The sequence below is a fragment of the Amblyomma maculatum genome, chromosome 3 (genome assembly GCF_055883805.1).
Source record: "Amblyomma maculatum isolate TAMU_Amacu chromosome 3, ASM5588380v1, whole genome shotgun sequence".
NCBI lineage: Eukaryota > Metazoa > Arthropoda > Arachnida > Ixodida > Ixodidae > Amblyomma > Amblyomma maculatum.
This window is the reverse complement of record NC_139346.1, coordinates 7,082,740-7,104,716: the sequence shown is the minus strand read 5'-3', so window position 1 is coordinate 7,104,716 and position 21,977 is coordinate 7,082,740. Positions and strand designations below refer to the sequence as shown.

The 21,977-nt window shown below is 44.4% G+C and overlaps 1 protein-coding gene across 1 annotated transcript in view; it reads right to left on the bottom strand.

Annotated features, from left to right (window-relative positions):
• The window catches only part of LOC146194177 (endothelin-converting enzyme 2-like), a 300,553-nt gene that overhangs the window by 189,012 nt on the left and 89,564 nt on the right, over positions 1-21,977 (bottom strand). Inside the window, exon 2 of the mRNA XM_084597281.1 lies at positions 17,459-17,527. Within this exon, the coding sequence (XP_084453407.1) occupies positions 17,459-17,527 (69 nt within the window). The remainder of the gene's footprint in view (positions 1-17,458; positions 17,528-21,977) is intronic.

The window sequence follows — 21,977 nt, the reverse complement described above, 5'->3', positions numbered from 1 at the left end:
TCATTGGGCAAGAACAGCGCCGAGGCCGACGTCGCTGGCATCGGTGTGCACTTCAGTAAGAGCAGCCGGGTCAAAATGGCGCAATACGGGCGGTGAGTTAAGTATCGTGCGCAATTTCGTAAAAGCAGCATCGCAAGCCGACGACCAGGCAGAAAGATCTTTGTGAGCGCTGAGAAGTCGCGTCAGAGGGGCAATGATGGTCGCAAAACTTCCGAACGAAACGCCTAAAATAGGAGCATAAGCCTATAAAGCTGCGTAATTGCTTGATAGATGTTGGCTTCGGGAACTCAGCGACAGCGCGAAGTTTAGATGGATCTGGAAGGATGCCATCTTTGGACACGAAATGCCCTAAAATAGTGAGTTGGCGAGCGGCGAAATGGCACTTTTTCAGATTAAGCTGTAGACCGGCGTTGCTAAGGCATTGCAAGACAGTTTCAAGGCGAGTTAGGTGGGTCGCGAAGTCGGATGAAAATACAACAATTTCATCCAAGTAGCAGAGACATGTGTGCCACTTCAAACCGCGGAGAATATTGTCCATCATGCGTTCAAATGTGGCGGGCGCATTACACAGGCCAAATGGCATGACGTTGAACTGATAGAGCCCGTCGGGGGTGACAAAAGCTGTCTTGGGGCGATCGTCCTCAGCCATCGGAACTTGCCAGTAGCCAGAACGTAAATCGATTGAAGAGAAAAATTCCGCTCCATGCAAAGTGTCCAGCGCGTCGTCTATGCGTGGTAGCGGATAGACGTCCTTTCGTGTGATCGCATTAAGGCGTCGGTAGTCCACACAGAACCGAATAGACCCGTCTTTCTTCTTGACTAAAACGACCGGGGACGCCCAAGGGCTACTGGAAGGCTGAATTACACCCCCTACTAAGCATCTCGTCGACTTGCTCATCAATAATGCGGCGCTCTGAGGCTGATACACGATAAGGGCGTTGGCGCAATGGGGCGTGCGTACCAGTATAGATGTGGTGAGAAACAGTTGATGTACGACCCAAGGATAGCTGCTAGATGACAATGGAAGCTCAGAATCGGTTCAGTAAGTTGAGGAGCTTGGCGCGTTGATCTGGAGCGAGAGCACTGTCGATGGCTTTGTCGAAGGTAGCCAGAGGCAGTGAAGGAGACGAGGAACGAGGTGGGCTAAGGGCACTGACGTTGTGGGATATTGTGTCGGCACAGGTGGAGAAAACCGGTGGGACGGTCACAAAATTTTCTGACCGAACAGGCTCAGCATGCCCAACGCACTCGCCACGTTGCAACGTGAGTGGATAGAACGAATCGTTAGTAATGGCTAGTTCGGTGCGTCCGCTTCGTACACTGAGGACGGCGCAGGGCAGGGGAAGACAGCGTCGCGAGACGAAGAGGGGAGATGGGGTGAAGAGCACTGTACAGTCTTGAAGAGAGGGACAATCGCAGCAGATGAAGGCGGGATATCAGTAGCATCCGCAACGTGGCATTTGGCTTCCCCAAGAACGTTAGCGGCCGTCGGTGCGGTGCACAACGGAAAAAACTCTACTTCGGCACGAGCGCAATGAATTACGGCGCGATTGCGACACAAGAAGTCCCATCTAAAATAATGTCATGAGAGCAGTCACGGAGAACGATAAAACTGATGACGTAGAGAACGTTCTGAATGGTGACTCGAGCCGTGCAGGTACCGATCGGTTCGATGTGCTGAGCAGTGGCGGTGTGCAATGAAACCCCAGAATATGGAAGAACAACCTTTCGTAACAAGCGGCACAGTGTAACATCAATAACCGACACAGCAGCACCAGTATCTGCAAGCGCAAGAGTACAAATATTTTCAATGGTAAGTTCAATTAAATTGTTCGGTGGCGAAGCAGGACTTTCACTGGTCGACGGAAGCGCATTCTTGCCTGCGGGACTGCGTCTAGTGGTTTTCCGGCATTGGCGAGGTAGAACGGCGACGCATCGGCGACGGAGAGCGACGGCGCGGAGAGGTTGAGCGGTTGTCATTCGAGAAGTGGTCAAAGTTGGACGAGGGCTGAGGGGACGCACGGAGATGGGACGGCGGCTGCGCGTAGTTGACCGGGCTCTGATCGAAAGCGTACGGGGCCGGGTGACGGCGGCACAGGCGCGCAACATGGCCAGGGAGACCACATGCAAATCAAATTGGCCGGTTGTCAGATGTGCGCCAAGGGCGTAGAATAGGTGGCGCACGGCGCTGGGTGAAAAATGCCCGCTGAGGTGAACCGTACGATGGAAAAGGCGTAGGAGGTGGTGGTCTTGCGGCAACCTCAGCATACGACAGTGGAGTGTGTGCGGGCGTCGGGACAGCGTCGGCATGAATGAGCGGAGCTGTCAGTGGAGCGGCATGAAGACTTGGTTGTCGAGGGGGCGGAAGTGCGTCAGCAACTTGTTCCTGAATAACCTGGCGTATGGTCGGAGCCAGGTGTGAACTGGAATGCGGAACGTTAGGAATTAACGATAATTGCCGTGCAACTTCTTCCCGTACGAAGTCAAGTTCAAAGCACCAGCCTGGATCGTTTTCCGAAGTTTTACCGCGGTGACAGATTCCACACTCTAAAAAAACAAACACAAAGTCAGAGGCAGTACTAGATTATGTGCACAAAGAAACACCTTATCATGTGACTTAAAAAGTGTCTGCAGCACAGAACTCGCCTGAAAGCTTTGTTTATCAGTATTCCCCCTTCAAACAGCTCTAAGAAGAAACCAATCAATTCATGAACGTTACTTTCGACATTCTCAATGCTTTTCTCGCAATTTTTCAAAAATTTTTAGCACTCCTGGATCGCAGGCCTGGCCCAAAAGCTCGCGCTTCACTCACTGCTGCGGCCGGCCGGCTGGCGCCAAGGAGAAAAAGCGTGTCGTGCGCAGCGCTCGCTGCCGCCGCGCGAGGAGAATCGAGGAGGAAAGCGCGGAGGAGAGCGTCGCTACTTTCAAATTATCAAGGGATTTTACTCCACGGTAGGTGCCTTGCTAAGCAACTCGGGGGATGAACTGCAAATAATGATTGATGACCTAGACAGAAAAAGTAGAATGGTAGGCTTGAAAATCAATATGCAGAAGACTAAGGTAATGTTCAACAGCCTCGGGAAGGAACAGCAGTTTACATTAGGTAGCGAAATACTGGAAATAGTAGGCGAATATGTCTACTTAGGACAGGTAGTAACCGCAGATCCAGACCATGAAAAGGAAATATCAAGAAGAATAAGATTGGGATGGAGCGCATTTGGCAAGCACTCGCAGATTATGACTAGCAGCTTACCGGTATCGCTCAAGAGGAAAGTGTACAACAGTTGCATCTTGCCTGTACTCACCTATGGGGCTGAAACGTGGAGGCTAACCAAGAGAGTTCTACTTAAGTTGAGGACAACCCAGAGGGCTATGGAACGAAAAATGGTAGGGGTAACATTAAGAGATAGAAAGCGTGCAGAGTGGGTCAGAGAAATAACTCAAGTTAATGGCATTCTAGTGGAAATTAAGAAGAAGAAATGGACATGGGCAGGACATGTAGTGCGAAGAGAGGATAACCGATGGTCGCTGAGGGTAACAAACTGGATTCCAAGGGAAGGAAAGCGTAGCAGGGGGAGGCAGAAAGTTAGGTGGGCGGATGAGATTAAGAAGTTCGCAGGGGTCAAGTGGATGCAGCTAGCACAGAACCGGGTTAAGTGGAGAAATATGGGAGAGGCCTTCGCCCTGCAGTGGGTATAATCAGGCTGATGATGATGATGATGAGGTGCCTCGAAGCGCGCGCGCTCCACGGTAAAATCCAGTGCCGCGCTCGGCCGGCGTCGCAGTAGCCGCGCCGACAAATTGAAATATTACCGCGACATTTGCGTGGGTTTTGCTGAAATGGCTAAGCGGGCCTTGAATTGAACTTTACATCTGCGCTGTGCACATCTTCAAACAACGTTAATCAATGCGCTTGGCTCGTTGGGACGTTCACGTAGTGTATGTCACTCGTGCCTGCATTGTTTCGCTGGAAAGAAATTAATGCACTGCATATTCGGGGGTTATACAGCTCTTTCCATTAATGCTTAACGTCAATAGTAATAGCATGGGATTCATGCCAGGGATAAACGAGGAATGAAGGAGTGTCGGCCGCAACAACTGTTTATTCACAAATACCCAAGCTGCAGCACACAAAACAAAAAGGGACATGGAGATGACAGGTAGAATGAATGCATGTAATTCTGACAAAGTAAAAGGGAAGATGCATTATTTACACTTCGCGTTTTTCGCAGAACAGGAGGCCCACCACAAGGTTTTCAAACAGCATTAACAGCTACTGCATACTTATTTGGAGAGACATAAAGTCGCTGCTTTATGAAACATATGACCAGATTTGTCACCGCTGCATGTATTTATGTTCACTCGTTTTGCCGCTTATTTCCTTCACTTGCTCCAGCACTTCACAGCAGCGTTAGCAATGGCTTAGTTTGAGGTGTTTCGCCCGTTCTCGTTTTTCTGCATTTTTTGAATTAACCCCTTTCACATAGAAGTGCAGTCTGGTGACTAAATAAAACCTTATTACTTTTTCAGATCGGCCTTCTACATGAACGGGGCAACCAACTTCTTTATGCAGTCTATTTCTAACCACTTCCAAAATATCAAGAATACTTTCAGAATCTGTTCGTTTGGGGCCGATTCCGGGCAGACTTTTTTGTTTTCGAGGGCCCACATGAGTTACAACACCAGTGGGTTTCCCCTTTCTTTGTTGTCTTTCTTTCGGTATCTTTTTTGAAAAATAGGCCGGCAGATTCGGCAATAGGCATCGGGGGATGATGCTGGCTTCCCACGAGGGATGCGGACTTCTTCCCCGTTCACAATATGAACATCGCCCCGTAGAACGAAACGAGGTTCGAAATGAAGCGCACAAACAGCACAGCTCTCATCCAGCCGCTTGTCCGAGTGACGGAGGTTGATCTCCCACTGCTTCATTAGAGCGTCATCTTTGGGAACGCCGAACAGGGCTATTTTTGGGCCACTTTTAGTATGCACATAGCCAGTCTTGCATCCAGGCGCGTAGCAATGGTTTTGACGACGGGCCGGCATATTTTGGTTTGGGCTTATCTCCAGTGACGCGGTAAGTTTGTTGTGCAGTTATATGTGAATGATATATGTGACCACGTGAAAGCATACACTATATTCCTTTACATCGATGACACCTTACTAGTATCAAGCAATCCTGAGTTTTCATGTGCCCTGGCTAACCTACAGGAGGCGCTATTAAATTTAGTGATTGGTTTAAATTAATGCAAATAAATAGCACCAAATCCCGACTTGTCTGTTTTCGTAACCCGCACAAACATGTACCAAATGTAGGTTCTATATATGTAAACCCCTCATATTGCTTTCTGTGTTCTTGTCAACCTATAGCTAGCGCCCCGTCGGTTACGTATCTTGGTGTACCCTACAGTGATCTGCCATGGAATACAGTGATCTGACATGGTATACTCAGTTGACCCACATTTGTTAGAAACTTAGATGTGTTGAATATTTGTTGTTTAATTTGAAAACCATGGTGCCTTTTTCTATCAGAAAACTAATCGCCCATGCTCTGGGAGTGTTTAAAGATAGAGTATGTGTTGTTTTTTTAACTTCTCTTTCACATGGAGTTAATAGGATTCTGAAAAACATCGCTACAAGCGTCCTCTACATGCCACAGGAGAATTTGCCCAGCAGTGTCTTTAGAACAGCCGGTTTGCCTTCTTTTGACAATCTTTTTAAACAAATTGTAGTACTAAAATATTTTTGGAGCAGTGCATGCAGGCACATAAACACGAAACCGATACCGTAGAGACATGTTTCTCGTTATCTTAAACCGAGAGTCCGCATTCATTACGGTAAAGCAACAAGACGCTATTATGTTCCAGCCATCTTCAACCAACTACCGGATGACGTATTTTCTTTGACCACCCGCAAAACATTGAGAGTTGCTGTTCAAGCGTTAGAGAACATATAATATGTACTGATGTTATCAGTGCATTGTTGATACTGTGCTGTGCCATTTGTTTCTTTTTTTTTTTTTTTTGCCTCTGATGGAGTTCTGATGTGGCACGAAGATTGCATCGGCTGTCGCCGCACAAGCCCGCTTGTGGCTTCGGCGCATCCGTATGTGTATGTTGTTCTAACTATCCTAAATAAAGATTGCTATTATTATTATTATTAGCAGTCTGTCTCAGTGAAGTAATCGGTTAGTACAGGCCACTTGTCCGCTCACCCCATCATGTGCGAAAGAAAAGCACGAAGAGTGACCTCCGATAAGCGCTAAAAAACATACGCACAGCAGAGCAACAACGAAGCTACAAATGACGCAGTGACAAATTGAACCGGCTGACAGCGACGGGCGGAGAAAAATCCTACCGATGGATGGATGGAATATAGGAGCGTCCCCTTTGAATCGGGGTGGTAGCAGTAGCTGTCATGCTCATTTTTCTCCCTATATCTTAATTATTGATTTAGAAGGGTTAACTAAACCATCATTCTATTTCTTAAATTTTGTTCCTACATTACTAACATTATGTCACTTCTCTGCTTTTAAGCCACCAATCTTCCAGTCGTTTTTTGCTAGTTTCCACCGCCGGTTTATTCACCCGGCCACTGGTATCTCTAAACCCCAGAGCTTCAGGAACAGTGATTGCGCCTGCATCAACTTCCGGATGGATACCATTGCATTCGAGTATAATATGGTCAATTGTTTCACTGGAGTTTCCACATACAGCACATGCGTCATCTCCATTGTTAAACTTCTTTTTGTAGCTGCGTGTTCTAAGGCACCCTGATCTAGCTTCAAAAAGTAGGGCACTGCCTCTTGAGTTATCAAAGAAATCTTCCTTCCTGATCTGCATTTTCCACTTTCGGTATAATTCCACACTCTGTTTTTTTTCCATCGAATTTATCCAATTTTTACCTTCCGTGTTTTTCACCTGTTGCTTAATGCTCTTTATTTCTCCGTCCTTGTTACTAACATACTTACTAGTTAGTTTCCTAGTTCTTTTCCTCCATTGTGAGTCAACGCTTTTTAGGTACAGGTATTTAAATACCTTAGCTGCCCATCTGTTACTGTCCAATTTCCTCAGGCGTTCCTCATATAATATTTTACTCTGAGCTTCCCGTACTTCGAAAGATGCCCAGCCCATATCTCCCTGTACCGCCTCATTTGTAGTTTTGCCGTGGGCACCTAGTGCTAATCGTCCAACGGATCTCTGATTTGTTTCTAATGGAGGAGGGTTGAAATCTGGGTCAGTTGGTACATAGTCAAAGAATAAAAACCAGCCAAGGGACGAGGACGAAGAAAGACGATGTACACACGAAAGCTGGAACTAACAACTGTGCTTTATTGAAATAATAACATTTCCCAAGAAACCTTGCAAGGCATGCGCAGCTCGACGTCCAACACAAAGCATAAAAGTGACAAAAAAACGCTTCGGAGATAACCAAGATACTAGGGTCTTTGAGATAAATAACTTATTTCTTTCTGCATCAACGAAATGGATTTCTAATGTCGACTGTACCTCTGATTTTAGGCACAAAACCGCATTTCCGAAAGTAAGTCCGGGCACCATAATTCCTTTCCAAATACCCCTCAAAACCTCATACCTATTGTATCCCCACAATGCCTTATGCTTCATTATCCCGGCATTCCTTCGCCCTTTGGCCTTAAGTGATTGCTCATGCTTTCCAATGTATGCCAATCCTTCGTTTACCCATACTCCCAGATATTTATATTCTGCTACTCTAGGTATTTCAAGGCCTTGTATTTTAAGACCCTGATCAGTTGAGCCGTTGAAAATCATCAGACCCGACTTAACTGCGCTGAAACTGAAGCCTAGAGCGTCCCCTTCGTCTCCGCAATACTTAACTAGAGTTTGCAATTCTTCCAGACTCTCAGCTAGCAGCACAATATCGTCTGCATACATCAAACCGGGGAGGCGCTGCTCTACCGCTTTTCCACCTAATCTATATGACAGGTTAAAACCTAGGTTACTGTCTTTTATCCTCCGTTCCAGGTTTATCATATAAAGCATGAACAGCACCGGTGATAGAGGACAGCCTTGTCTTAATCCTTTGCACACTTTGACATCCTCCGTACTTCTTATCCCTTCCCACGTAATTACTACTTTGTTATCCCGGTATATTTCCTGTACAGGAACTCTATTATCTCATAACCGATACCTTCTTCTTTTAATATGTTCCACAGGAGTTTCCTGCTTACGTTGTCGTACGCCCCGTTTATGTCCAGGAAGGTCAAATATAAAGGTCTATTTTCCACTATAGATATTTCGATGCATTGGGTAAGCACGAACAGGCAATCATCTAAGCGCCTACCATTTCTAAAGCCGTTCTGAAGTTCTCCGAGTATCTTGTTACTTTCAACCCATGCTTGCACCTTTAATTTCACCGCCTGCATGGCTAACCTGTACGTAACAGATGTTATGGCAATCGGCCTGTAGGATTTTATGTGCATCCTTTCTCATTTCCCTTTATAAATCAAATTCATTTTACTCTGCCGCCAGCTGTCCGGAATTTGCTTATTCGTTATGACTGTTTCCAGAGCTTTTAACAACGTTTCCTTGCTTTTTGGACCGAGTTCATTAATCAGCTTGATCGGAATTCCATCTATTCCTGTAGATGTGTTTTTAGGAATATTTTTTTCGGCCTTTTTCCAGTTTAGATTGGTCAGTTCTAAGCTGCTTTGTATTCTGCTACCTTGTGTTGCTTCCTGATTTGCGGAGATTACCCTATCGTCGCTCTTAAATGACTCGGCTATAACTGATGTAATGTAGTTCACTGCGTTATCTCCCTTTAAACAATTTCCCTCGTTATCTTGAATCCGATCCTGTTTTCTTTGATTCTTCTTCCCTAGCCAGCTTATATGGTTCCAGAATTTTCTTGCTCCGCCTCTAGAGGCATCGTGTATGTCAGCCATCCAGCGATCGGTGGACTGCTTTATTTTACTTTGGACGAGGACCTGTACCTGAAGTTTTTTTTGTCGATATGATTCCCATTTTTGGTCGATTTCCTCCTGAGATACCTGTGCTTTCTTTGCCACTCGGTGTTCCCTTGAAGCAGCCCGTCGTTGTTCAATAGCTTCCCTGATTTCCTTATTCCACCAGCTCCGTGGCTTCCTCTTTCCATTCCAGCGGTTTGCTACTTTAACCTCCTGAATTTTACTCCTTATGAGTAGTTCTACCTGTTCATAATCCCATTCTTCCTTGGGGCTTTTCTCTATTGCTTCCTCTATGTCTGCTGCTATCTGCGCTATTTGATCGTCGTTTAATTTTGCGTTTACGTTTTGTCTAAGTTCCATTTCTCTTTTCATCAAGGGCCCCATCTGCAGACTAATACGTTTATGATCACTTCCTAGACTACACTCCCCTTCTTCGTCTATTTCCATTTTTGTGACCTTGCTATAAATTTCCTGCGACATTAGACAGTAGTCAATGCCATATCTGCCTGTTGCAGAATTCCCATGTGATTTGGCCTTCACATTTTGTTTTTCTATTTTCTAGATCGTGTCGCTCGCAGAAATTAGCATTAGCTTCCCGGTACAATCTGTGTATCCATCCAGATCGTCGATGTGGCCGTTCATGTCCCCCAGCAGAATAATATTGGCCCCGTCTCCAAACTGGCTTATATCGTCACTGAGACATTCAACAAGATCCCTGTTTTCTTGCCTGCATTGGTGTCCTGTTCCTAAACAAACTACCCCTAGCCATGTCCTTATGCCGGCAATTGTTTCTTATACCCAGATATGTTCTTTACAAGATGATTTAATTCTGTGCCAATTTGTTCCCTGGTGTATCAACATACCTACCCCTCCACCCTTTCTTTCCGTTCTCGTTCTGTTGCACCCTTCCCAGACGTAGCCTTCTATAAACGGCGGATCTTCTAGATCCCTGAGATGAGTCTCGCAAAGAGCGTACACACCTATTTTGTCATCCTTCAACTGCTGTTCTATCTCTAGCCATTTCGCTCTTTTTCTACCTCCTTGCATGTTTATGTAGCTGATCCTAGTGTTAAATTTCTTTTTTTGTACTTTTCTTTCTCGACCTACTCTTTGCCATTTTTTGGGGCTCAGCCTACATTATTACACTTGCTTCGGCTTCACTTCTAACTACCTCTGTGCACGGAGCCCTCGCGGACCCCCTAAAAAAGCTACAGCCCTGCCTGCCAGGCGCCAGCCGATCTCTGCTGCCACCCTTCTGTTAAAATGAATGCCATCTCCCTGAAAATCCCTACCAAAACCTGCTTTATGTACCTCCCTGTTTACCTCAACCACTTCGAAACGCTTCTCCAGGCTTAACTTATTTCCTGGTTAACTGTCACCACGTCCTTTTCCATCGTTCCGTTCAATCCTAGCACCTCTGGTACTGTGCATACAACTATCTGCGTCTGCTGTGCTATCTCCCTGATCTCGTCAACTCCCTTAGCTAAACTTTCCACCACTCCTGCAGCGTCACCATTTAGGACATCGTTTAGCCCCGCGGCCACTATTACCATACTGCGCTCTGCGGAATTCTTCAACAGCCTATTTTTACTCTCTTTTAGCACTGCCCTCATTGTTCTACCTGGGAAGGCTCCAACCAACACTCTCTTATCACCCCTTACACGTTCCAAGATATCTCGCTTGCACCTGTTCGTGTTAGAATCTCCGATGATAAGCACCTGGGCCTTCTCTCTCCCTCTCCCAACTGTTGGCCCCTGCTTTCGGTTATCTGTGACCTTATCTCTGGGATTTTCATTCTTCCTTACTTCTTCCTTTTTTTTCCCGCGTCTTAGCTGCTTCTAAATAACTGACGGTTCGGACCCGCCTGACCTACTTTGCTTATGCCTTCCATGCCAGTGCTGGCCCTTGCCACGTGGCCCGCATTGGAATGTTCGTCCTCGTTGGTTCCAAGGATAATGTCGGCCCCCCCTTTTTTTTTTTTTTTTTTCAATTTGAGTAAGCTGTCCAAGCGTTTCTGATTTCCCGCTCTTAACAAACTTACTTCATTTTCTAAATCATCCACACGAGACACTAAACTGCCCCTTTCTTGATCAAATCTATCTAGACGCGCACTCAGTACGCAACACCGACACAGAAAGTCGCTGCCTTCCGCTTCACCTACAGAGTCAAAACGCGTTTCCTTGAGATTAACGTATACCGAGTACACTTTACCTTCTTTTGATTGCACATCTTAAGCATGCATCGACTGAACTATATCTATTACGAATTATCAGAATATACAAATTGCCAAAAGAAGACACAAGAAACGACTAGCAAACACGCGTTAAAAACCAATTCTGCGAATGCCAATAGCCTAGAAAAAAAGTATTTATCTAAACAAGATAGCTAAATAATGAACGCCAAGAAAACCTAACTGCCGGCACGAAAAACCAGGCTAGGACCAAGAGCTAAAATCTATTCTACCGTGAAGTCTACCGTGACGCCACCTGGTGCCTGCGCCGCGAAGCAGACGCCTGTCGACGTACGCGGGGTCTCCGCTCCCCGTAGAGTGAGCACACTACCCAATATTCTAGTTCGCTGTAGTATTGCTTTCGCAATCAGCAGGCTTAACCAAGCCTTCAGCCAAACTTTTTTAACTGAGAAAGTGAAAAATTGAAAAACAAAAAGGGGCTTAAAGGTGCTAAACTCCTGAGGCCAAAACGTCAATGCTTAATGATTCTAAGGAAGGAAATTTAGTGTGTAATTATTGAATTAATTGAAATATTTCACAAATGACGAATTAAAAAGGGGTTGAAAGGTGTCAGAATGCTCAGAATGAAAAGCCAATGCGCGATGATAATAATTAAGAAAATGTAACGCGTAATTGGTTAGTTAATTGAAATAATTGAAAAAGTAAAAATTCTAGAAGGGGTTCAAGGGTGTCAAAATGCCCGTGATGAAATGTCAACGCTTGACAGTGCTAAATAAGAAATTTTAGAGTGTATAATTAATTAAATATTTAATTGAAACAATTGAATATATTGTGCTATGAGAAAAGACAAAATGTGTCAAAATCAGTTTGACATTGTTGAATGCCCTTTTTCCTTCCATACAATTATTAAAATGCTTAGTTGATCACTTATATACTTTTTTTCATTATCATCATCAAGCATTGACCTTTATGTATTTGACCTTTTCATAATTTTTTAGTTTTTCTTTTTTCGAATAAATAATTTGTCAGTTTCACACTCTCAATTTTATTGATTAATATATCACTCAATGGCTTTTCGTTCTATGCATTTTACCACCTTTGAACCCCATTTTTCTTTGTTATTTCAATTATTTGATCAATTACACACTTCAAATTTTCTTCATTAGATCACCAAGCATTGGCTTTAATTGGAAGCATTTTGGCACCTTCGAAACTCTTTTTTCCAATTTCTCATTTCTTCATTTAGTTCACTTAATTAATTGATCAATTAATAATCTGAAGTTTTTTTAGCACCTCCATGCATGGAATTTTCGATCTGAGCCCCTTCACACCTTCGAGCCTCCTTCATTCAATTCATTCATTTTTGTTTTCCTTAATTCATCAATTACAATGATTTATTTAACTCGCAGTCGCCTATCACGTACCAATCAACCATCAATCAACATAACCACAAATTACCATATATGATTTTTTGTACACAGCCCTCGATCATTTCCGACACGCGCTTCACAACTGAACGAGGCTACTGGTTAAAAAAAAAAAAACAAATTTAAGGACCCTTAGAACGCTTGTTTTTCATGTAACAGTCACTGTAATTTTGTGAAATAGTGACAACAAATTTTTCCCGGCAGTGAGGTATGAGAAATGTACGTTGAGTTCCTGTAAAGCGGAGATTGCAATAGTGCTGTTGCATGTGCGCGTGCTGACCAGCCAACAGCAGACTACAACGAACATGGCGCTGGTGCAACTTCCTGATAACCGGCGCATGCGCAGATCGGTCAGTGGGATCGGTCTAATATGTTGTCTGCTGATAAGAATAAGAAGAATAATGTTTAACATCTTGAGGATGTTGGGTGCGCTGGCAAAAAGCCAGTAGAAAGGCTTGACGAGGCCGACGCACCCTACATAGGCATTGCAGTGGTACATAGCATAATATCACTTTTAGAAACAAGAACAAACATAAAACAATCAATGTTTCATTATCTATACATTCGTTCAGACTGTTTATTTAATTCATGCGGGAGAGTGTAGCTCAGCATTTGGTAACCATAATTTGTTCGGATCATAGGTACAAGCCATTTGGGTGTCGTTCGTGTAGTGTATATTGACTCTTTGCGTTGCAATCCTGACAGCTTTGTTACCAGGCAGTTGTTATTGTGAACACCGATTTCATACCGCCGCAAGAGTAAAGTTTCGTATAACTGTGGCAAGCGGATAATTCGAAGTTCATTGAAAATTGGTTCAGTGTGTCCAAGTCGGGGAGCATTCATAACATTTCGAACGGCTTTCTTTTGAAGGAGGTATAAGCGGTTAATATTAGTAAACGTCGTGGTACCCCACACCAAAAAGCAGTACTTAACAACAGAAGAAAACAAAGCATTATACAATATTTCCTTAATGCGCTTTGGCATAAAATATTTCAATCGACACAAGATACCGACAACTTTTGACAGCTTGTTCACCACCATATCAACATGATCATTCCAACTCAAAATAACGCCCAAGCTTTTTACCGTTTGGATGCATCTTTAAACAGAGTGGTGGCATACTTGTCAACTCGAGGCCTGAACAGCTTTGGTTTTTTCAGTGTTTAAAAGATTATTTTCAGACCATTCTAGAAGCGACTGTAGGCATTTCGAGGCTTGTTTCTCAAGATCTACCAATTGGGCAGCTTTGAAAAATAAACTGGTGTCGTCAGCATAGATAACAAAAGTTGGTAGACTACTGATACGGACAACGTCATTGATGTAAAGAAGAAACAGCAACGGTCCCAAGATACTACCTTGCGGAACCACGTGCTTGACATCTGATAAGTCATTGTTTATTTTTACTTGTTGTGATCGAGAACTTAAATAGGACTGTAATATATGAAGAAACTGTCCGCGGAAACCGTAGTGTTCGAGTTCAGCCAACATTATTTTGTGATTGATGCGATCGAATGCTTTTGAAAAATCAACGAATATGCCAAGAGTTAGAAGTTCGTGCTCGAAAGGCTCTAAAATTAGCTCTTTTTGTGTTAGCAATGCAGTTTCTGTCGAAAATTCTTTCTGACACCATGCTGACTCGGCGTTATTATGTTGTATTTGTCACAAAAACGTAATATTTGTGTGAACAAGATCTTTTCAAAACGCTTTGAGAAAACAGGTAGGATAGATATGGGACGACAATTTGACAGATTATTCCGGTCTCCACCTTTGTGAATGACTGTGACTCTGGCAAACTGCATTCTCTTAGGGAATACTGCATGTTCAACACAGCAGTTAAAAATATATTCCAACACTGAACTGGTTACATCAGCTACATGTTTGACTGGGCAAGTTTTGAGGTCGTCAATATCAGGCGACTTGCTGTTTCGTAAAGCCAGGATACAATTTTCGATTTCGTTAGCCCTGGTTGGAGACAAGAATGCACTGGAAACAACCCGCGAGTCGATGCACTTCACGTTACTAGAACTGTTATTCCCGGAAACTGCTTGAGACACAAAGTAATTATTGAACTCATCGGCTAGTTGTTTCCCACTCACTCTTTCATTGTTCACCAACAATTCAAGTGATCTAGTAGCAGTTGTAACTAGATTTAAAACTCTATGTTTTGCCACACGAGATCGCTCCTTTTTAATAAATCTTGGTTGAATAGTTTTGCTATGTATTCTTTTTTCGCCTGACGAAGAAAAGACGTAATTTTGTTCCGGTATGCTTTGAATTGTACAAGATCATCCGATGACCTGGTTAGGACAAAGCGATTGTACAGGTCTGTTTTTGTTTTTATCATCTTGAGGCATTCAGCGGTTATCCATGCTTTGCGAACTCTGCGGGGTTTTTCGGATGTTGAAAGAGGAAAACATTGTTCGTAAATAGATTCAAATATGGCAATAAAAGTATTGTAAGCCTCTTCTGGCTCCTCTTTGTTTCGCACAATATTCCAGTTAACATTTAATAATACTGCCTTAAAATGATCCATTGTATCATGATTAATTCGTCGAAAGGTAGTAAATGGGAAAGTACGATTTTTAGGACAGGAGACACTCTCAATAAGCATGTATATTGGAAGATGGTGGCCATTTATTACTCCAGAATTCAGACCACCAGTTAGTAAAAAACACATCGATTGCTGTCGCTGCTTGTAGTCACATTTAGGACGTTATTAAAGCCGTTGCACTGCCTCTACTTTTTCGAAAATCTATGTTTATATCGCCCCCCAAGAAAGCGTTAATATTGTTCTCTGTGATCCATTGGAGGTATTCGTCAAGGAAGCAGGCAAAATTCGAGAAGTTGCTTTTTGGAGGGCGGTACAATACAGAAAAGATGTTTTTACCACTTTGCAAAGAGAGTATTTCATAGTCCTCATTAGTTGCAGTGAAATCAGTAAGAACGCTGCATTTGATATTTCTGTCTATCGCTATCATAACGCCCCCACCTCGTCTATCAACGCGATTTTGCACATACGTGTTATAATTTGGCAATTCTAAGGCTTCGTCACTGCTTTGATACCATATTTCAGTCACCATCACTATGTTGAAACGAAAATTAAGTGCAGAAAGGAATGATTCAAACTCGTCACCTTTGTTACGCAAAGAAGGACATGCTTTTCTTTTTCTGAGTACTTTAGAATAGGTGGCATGAAGAACTGAGGCTTTGTTTGGCTGAGGCGGGAAGGAAGCCCTGGCCCCTAAGTAGTTCATCAAGTTTACTTTCCTTTGAGATGACTATCGCTGACAAACCGTCAGATTTCCTCACCAGTATTTTGCCATTTCGGTGCCAGACATATTTGAAGTCATGTTGTCTTGCCCATTCCTTTGCGTGTTTCAGCAGTTCGCGGTTCCTTTTCGTCAGGTTTTCAAGCACGTGCACTGTACCATCTTGTATTTTTTTCCTGTTTGCCCACCAGAAATCCCGGGTTTTGTGCTTTGCGAATCGGCAGATAATAGCAGGAATCGTATCTGGTTTTGAAGGCATATGATGTATGGCATCCACATCGTCACAGGAGAGTGGCGGGAGCTGAGTCTTAGCAGCAATGGCATTAATTTTACCTAGAAGGTCCTCTTTTTCAGTTTGGGGAATCCCATGAAACTGCAGGTTGGCGCGCCTATTCCGCCATTCCAAGTCATTAAGCTGAGTTAGGAGTGATTCAGTGCATTCACTTTCCTCTAGCCTTCTAATTCTTTTCCTGATTTCCGTTATTTCTTGCTCATTTTTTTCTACTCGTTCAAGCAGACCAGTCAACTGATCAGACATGAATTGAACAGGTTTTTCCACATCATCGACAGTTTGTTTCAGTGGCATTAACACTTGCAGTTTTTTGTTCATGGCTAGCAGCATATTCCACATGCTCTGTAGGTTTTATTCTGCACCTGCGCTCTCAAACGGTTGCGTATTGGCTTTCGGCCCTCTGCCTTTAGGACATCTCCAAGTTTTTCGATAGTCTTTTTTTTACTTGAGTGTTGCTTCAGAGACGCCTGCACACTTTCTTACGTGGACCACAGTGAGGCTGCAGGAAACGCCATTTCGATATTCCACCACTGACTGGCATTCAACATCATCAGGCATTGAAACACGCTTGGCCGCAGCAGCGGTCAAACAATTGACTAAAGTTACGCATAAAAAAGTTTTTTGCAAACGCTTCCGTCTGCTTTCGAGCGCCGACTTCAGTCTCGGGAGAACATCACGAACAGCAACGGCCATGCCGTTCCCGAACAGATTACACGCGATAAGCGGCCACACTATAGCGGGAGCATTGAGGACGCTCTGGACATTCGAGTAATTCGGAATAGCGGGTAACAAACGATTCCAAGATAGATGGGCAGAAAGGTGGGTGGAATGAGAATCTTCCATGCTTGCGTCGAAGCATGACAGCCGCAGAGCGCGGTCGAAACACGCACCATTATGAGGGGTTGAGTGGTCTACAGCTCACTGTCTGTCACGGCGCACGTTTTAATTAAGTCAGCGCGAAAGCATCCTTCCCATCACCCAGGAGCGACTCACTACTTTCTTTTCACCGCCGCCGAAATTATACTCCGCATGGTCATAAAATTAATGATTCTGCCATTACTTCCTCTATTAAGTTTATTTATTTATGAATACCTCAAAGACTCAGCACATTAAATTTTCTATTGTTGATCTGAATGAGGATGGATGGCATCTGGCAGGTTATTCGAATCCCTTGCTGACTTGACAGAGAAGGATGATAAATGTGCCGGTCAGAGATGCGGTGGGCGGGAGTTGAGGAAAGGATGGTAGTAAAATTTACGGAACAGACACATCGGTTTTAGATGACAAGTGCGTGCATCACATCCTTGCGCTGCGTGAGAGCCAAAGCGAGAAACAAACCTTTGCGGTGTCGGGCTTGCCGTCGGCGTAGTACTCGTATGAGGGGAAGGTGAACCCTGCCGGCTCCAGCTGCAAGAGAACAATATCTCGTTTCAGTCCTTCGTCTACAAAACAAACGGAGCACAAAATGGGAAACAACTTAGGAGAGGCCAAATTTTAGGGTTACCCAAGTCAACGGCGACGCGCTGTTGCTATGAAAACTCGGGCCACAGCGTTGCTAAGGGCGGAGGAGCGTCCGGTCGACGTCAGGACCTCTCTCTCCTTCCTCCATAGGAGGTGGCAGAAAAGTACGCCTCATGCCATTTAAGATCTACCCTGGCGTCAACTAAAATTGACCTTGCCTCCTCCTGGCGGTGGGAGACGACGGACCACAATGCCTCCTTACCGCCCACCACGGAGCCTCACCGTCGAGATATCACCTCCGTCAACAGCTTTCTACCCACAGCGAAGCCGAACCCTGTAGACACGGGGAACAAGCCGTTCGGGCCGCAGTACAAGACGGCTTCTTTGGGGCCATCAACCACCCTATAAATCCCACAATTGGCCAACCCTGCAGCTGCATGCCATCACCCGACGATGCATGGCAGAGCCAACTTGGCCCGTCTCGCTATCACCCCCTCCACACAGTCCACAGGTGAAGAAAACTGCCTCCTCTGCCTCCAATAACAATCCTCACTTGTGGAGGTAGGCCCTCCACAACAAGGTGCCGCGGAAACACAGGCACATCATCTCAGCCTTGAGGTAATCAAATGGCAGCCATCCTCACCCTGAAAGCGGTTATCACAGCTACTCAGAAATCTAGCCTTCCCGAGGCGTCCTAATCAGCAATAAACTAACCTGGAATGCTGACACCTCGAGAACTCATTATCACCGCCATCCATGCGTACTTTCATTCGCCTGAAGCTCCTCATCAGATGTACTTAATTGAATCCATCCAGAATCCAGTTTTATATCATTTATTTTTTCCCTTAAAGGCCCGAGGGTCAAATACAATGCGAACAGGAAAACATTAAAACAACAAGAAAGGAAAACAGAAACAAGGGTTAGACGAAATAATATTAAAAACAAAAAGAACAATATACCATAAGTAAATGACGCCGAAAATGTTATACAAATTTGCATGAGAAAAACGCTTTCACGAAACTGGTGAGCCGGTTGGTACGTCATCGATGGCAACGTCAGCACAACTACAATTACACGTAAAAAAAGCTGAAGACAAGGTAAGCGCAGCCTCTGCCGACGTCATGAGCGATTTCTTGACGAAAGATGGTCGTTTAATTTTATCCTGAATGATTTGCGATCAGTTGTGGGGATCTAACCAGCGACGAGACTCGCCAGGAGAGAAGGCGTTTCCCTCGCTCCCCATACAATGCTGGTAACCTAGGGAAGGAGAAACAACTTGCTTCTCTTGTCTGGGGATAAAACAGCGGTGCCCGGGAGAGGAAGGTCTCTCGGAGACCCCTCCCTACCAGTGGACGAGCCACCCTTATGTTATCGGATATTGCGTTAGGGTTAACAAATTGTTACCCAGTTCGTTGCCTATGGACACGTGTCGCGTACGAGTAACGCCTGCGTGCAGTTGGAGCTGTGCGTGACCCCATGATACGATGGTGTTTGGCAGGCCGTTTCGCAGTTTAGTGCTAAGGTGCGACAGTGCTATGATTATGGTTTAGGGGGGCTGTAGCTTTGCATGTCTCGTACGGGGATGATAATAGAAGTGATAGACATAGGCGAGATATGATAGGCGTGACATGAGCGATGGAATGTCTCAGTGCTGTGATACTGGTTTTCTTTCAATAGCAAGATGTTATAAATCGGATGGCGCGATTCTGTACGGCTTCAAGGTCGGTGGCGAGATACGCTTGTGATGGGTGCCAAACGCATATTCTAGTTTGGGCCGAATGAAAGTTATATAGGCTAGTTGCTTTATTTCGGATGCGGCCTTCAAGTTACGTCGCGGATAACGGAGTGTGCGTGAGGCTTCAGCGCAAATGTTTTGAATGTTAGGTGGAGGATATCTGTAGGATAATGCGGGGGTAATGAAAAGCGAGTCAATGCTATATTGATGCTGATTCACAGTGCGTTTCCTCGTGAAAGTCATGGATTTACACTTGCTAATGTTGAAGGGAAGGAGGAATTTATTAGTGTATTAAGATCAGATTGAAGCAAACATGAGTCGTTGGCCGCCCTAATCTCTCTGTATACGAAGCAGTCATCCGCAAAAAGACGTAATTTTGATTTTATATTACAAGGGAGATCATTAATGTAAATTAGGAATAGTAGCGGTGACAGTCCGGCGCCTTGTGGGACTCCCGATGTTACATTAGTAAGAGGTGAGTGGCTATCATTTGCGGAAGTGAACTGCTTGCCTCCTGAAAGAAAATTTTCAATCCAGCGGATTAGGTTGGCGGCAATTCCTAGGGATGAGAGTTTCTGAAGTAAATGACTGTGGGGAACGCGATCAAATGCTTTGGAGTAATCGAGGAATATAGCATCTATTTGAAGGTTATTGTCCATGGATTCTAGTAAGTCATGTATGAACTCAGCAAGCTGTGTTTCACATGAGAGATGTTTTCTAAAACCATGCTGTTGATGATAAAAGAATTCGTTAGATTCGAGGTGTGCCATTAGGTTCGTGGATATAACGTGTTCGAGAAGTTTGGATGGGACACTGGTTAGAGAGATAGGACGGTAGTTGGATGCTGATTTGCGGTCACCTGTTTTGAAGACTGGAACGATTTGAGCGATTTTCTAATCGTCCGGTATTTCCTTCGATTGGAAAGACTGGGTGAAGATTAATTGTAATATCTGTGACGAGGTTTCCGATGTGTTTTTCAGTAGTTTGCTATTGATATGGTCAGAGCCTGCCGATGAAGACAATTTTAGAGAATCAATGAGATTACTGATACCGTTTGCATTAATCTGTATCTCAGGCATCGTGACTGGTGGCGACTCTGATGGAGGCTGGGTCGAACAGTTGTGTGCGGGGGTGAAAACCGAAGCGAAATAACGGTTCAAGACGGCGGAACACTGTTCTGATTCCACTGGTTCACCATCAGTTCCCATGAGGGCGATTTGGTTCGGCCGAGGGATAGAATAGGCCAGAATTTGTTGGGGTTCGATTGCAAGATTCCAAGTAGATCGACTGAAAAGAATTTATGCTTTGCGGCAGCTACGCTTTCAATGTATGTTTTTGCAGATATCGATCCCACGGCTTTGCTGATCGATAAAGGCATTTTTTTCCTGTTCAGGAGACGTTTCAGACTTACGGTAAACCACTCGATGGTATGATCGGATTTTATATTTATTTTAGGGATGTATTTGTTTCTTAGGTTTATTAATGTTGCTTTATATAATTCCCAGTTGTGATTAACCGTTCTCGACAAGTAGGACTCGAGATGTGCAAGTTCGTCCTTCAAAGTTCCCCTTTTATAGTCGAAGATTATCTTTTGAGATGCTGATCTTACTTTTAGCAGCAGTGATATGGAAATGTGTAGGAGAGCGTGGTCACTGATTCCAGGGACAATCGTTACGTTTTTAATGTCGTCAGGACCGCTCGTCAGCAAAAGATCAAGAGTGTTATTCCCTCTCGTCGGAAGTGATATGGACTGATGAAGATTGAAATCAAGAGTTAGATCGAGAAATTGCTTGGGCTCACTGGATTGTGAATTGCCAGGTACGCTAAGTAGAAGCCAGTTAATCTGGGGAAAATTAAAGTCGCCAAATAGAAAAATAGGTGAGTTGGGGAAGTTGTCCCTGATATATGTACAGTGAGTTGCTAAAAGATGGACCATGATCGGGTGGCCTGTAACAAATGCCAAATACAGCTTTCGCAGTTGAAGTATGGACACAAATCCACGATAGTTCGAGTACGTCGTCATGGCAAACTAAGGATGATGATAGTGTATTTCTTAAAGCCACCCCCTCGACGGCCACTGAAACTTTGAAACTTTCGTTTCAGCATCAGCAGTATAGACATCTCTCGGTATCAGCACGAAACATTTCTCCTGTTCCATAACCTGTACCAATACTTCCACCATCTCCGTGATTCTCTACTAGTTCCGCCATCTCGTCTGTCCAACTTGATGAGCATCCAGCGCTATGGATCTACTAAAGATAAGTCTTTTCTATCAGCCGCAATTCAAGAATGGAACCGGCTTCCCGAACACATTGTAACTGAACGTAGCCCTACTAGATTTAAAGAACGCGTGACATGTAATTTCGCTTCCTTTTCCTCTTTGTTTGCCGTGGCTCCTTCATTTGAATTGTTGTATTTGAGCATTTTGACTTTTTGTGCCTATGTTTAACCATGAACAGTTGTTATCTTTATGTGTTACCTCCCCACCCGGGGCCTTTAAGGGTATAATAAATGATCATTCTGCGCTCATCTCGCAAAAGGCAACCTCGTCCATCAGGACCGGCATAAGTGTTGCCCACAACTCCTCACCAAGTGGGCACTCATATCTCGCCGCCTCCATTGATCGCGATAAACTCGCCAAGCAACCTCAGACGCCGCTCT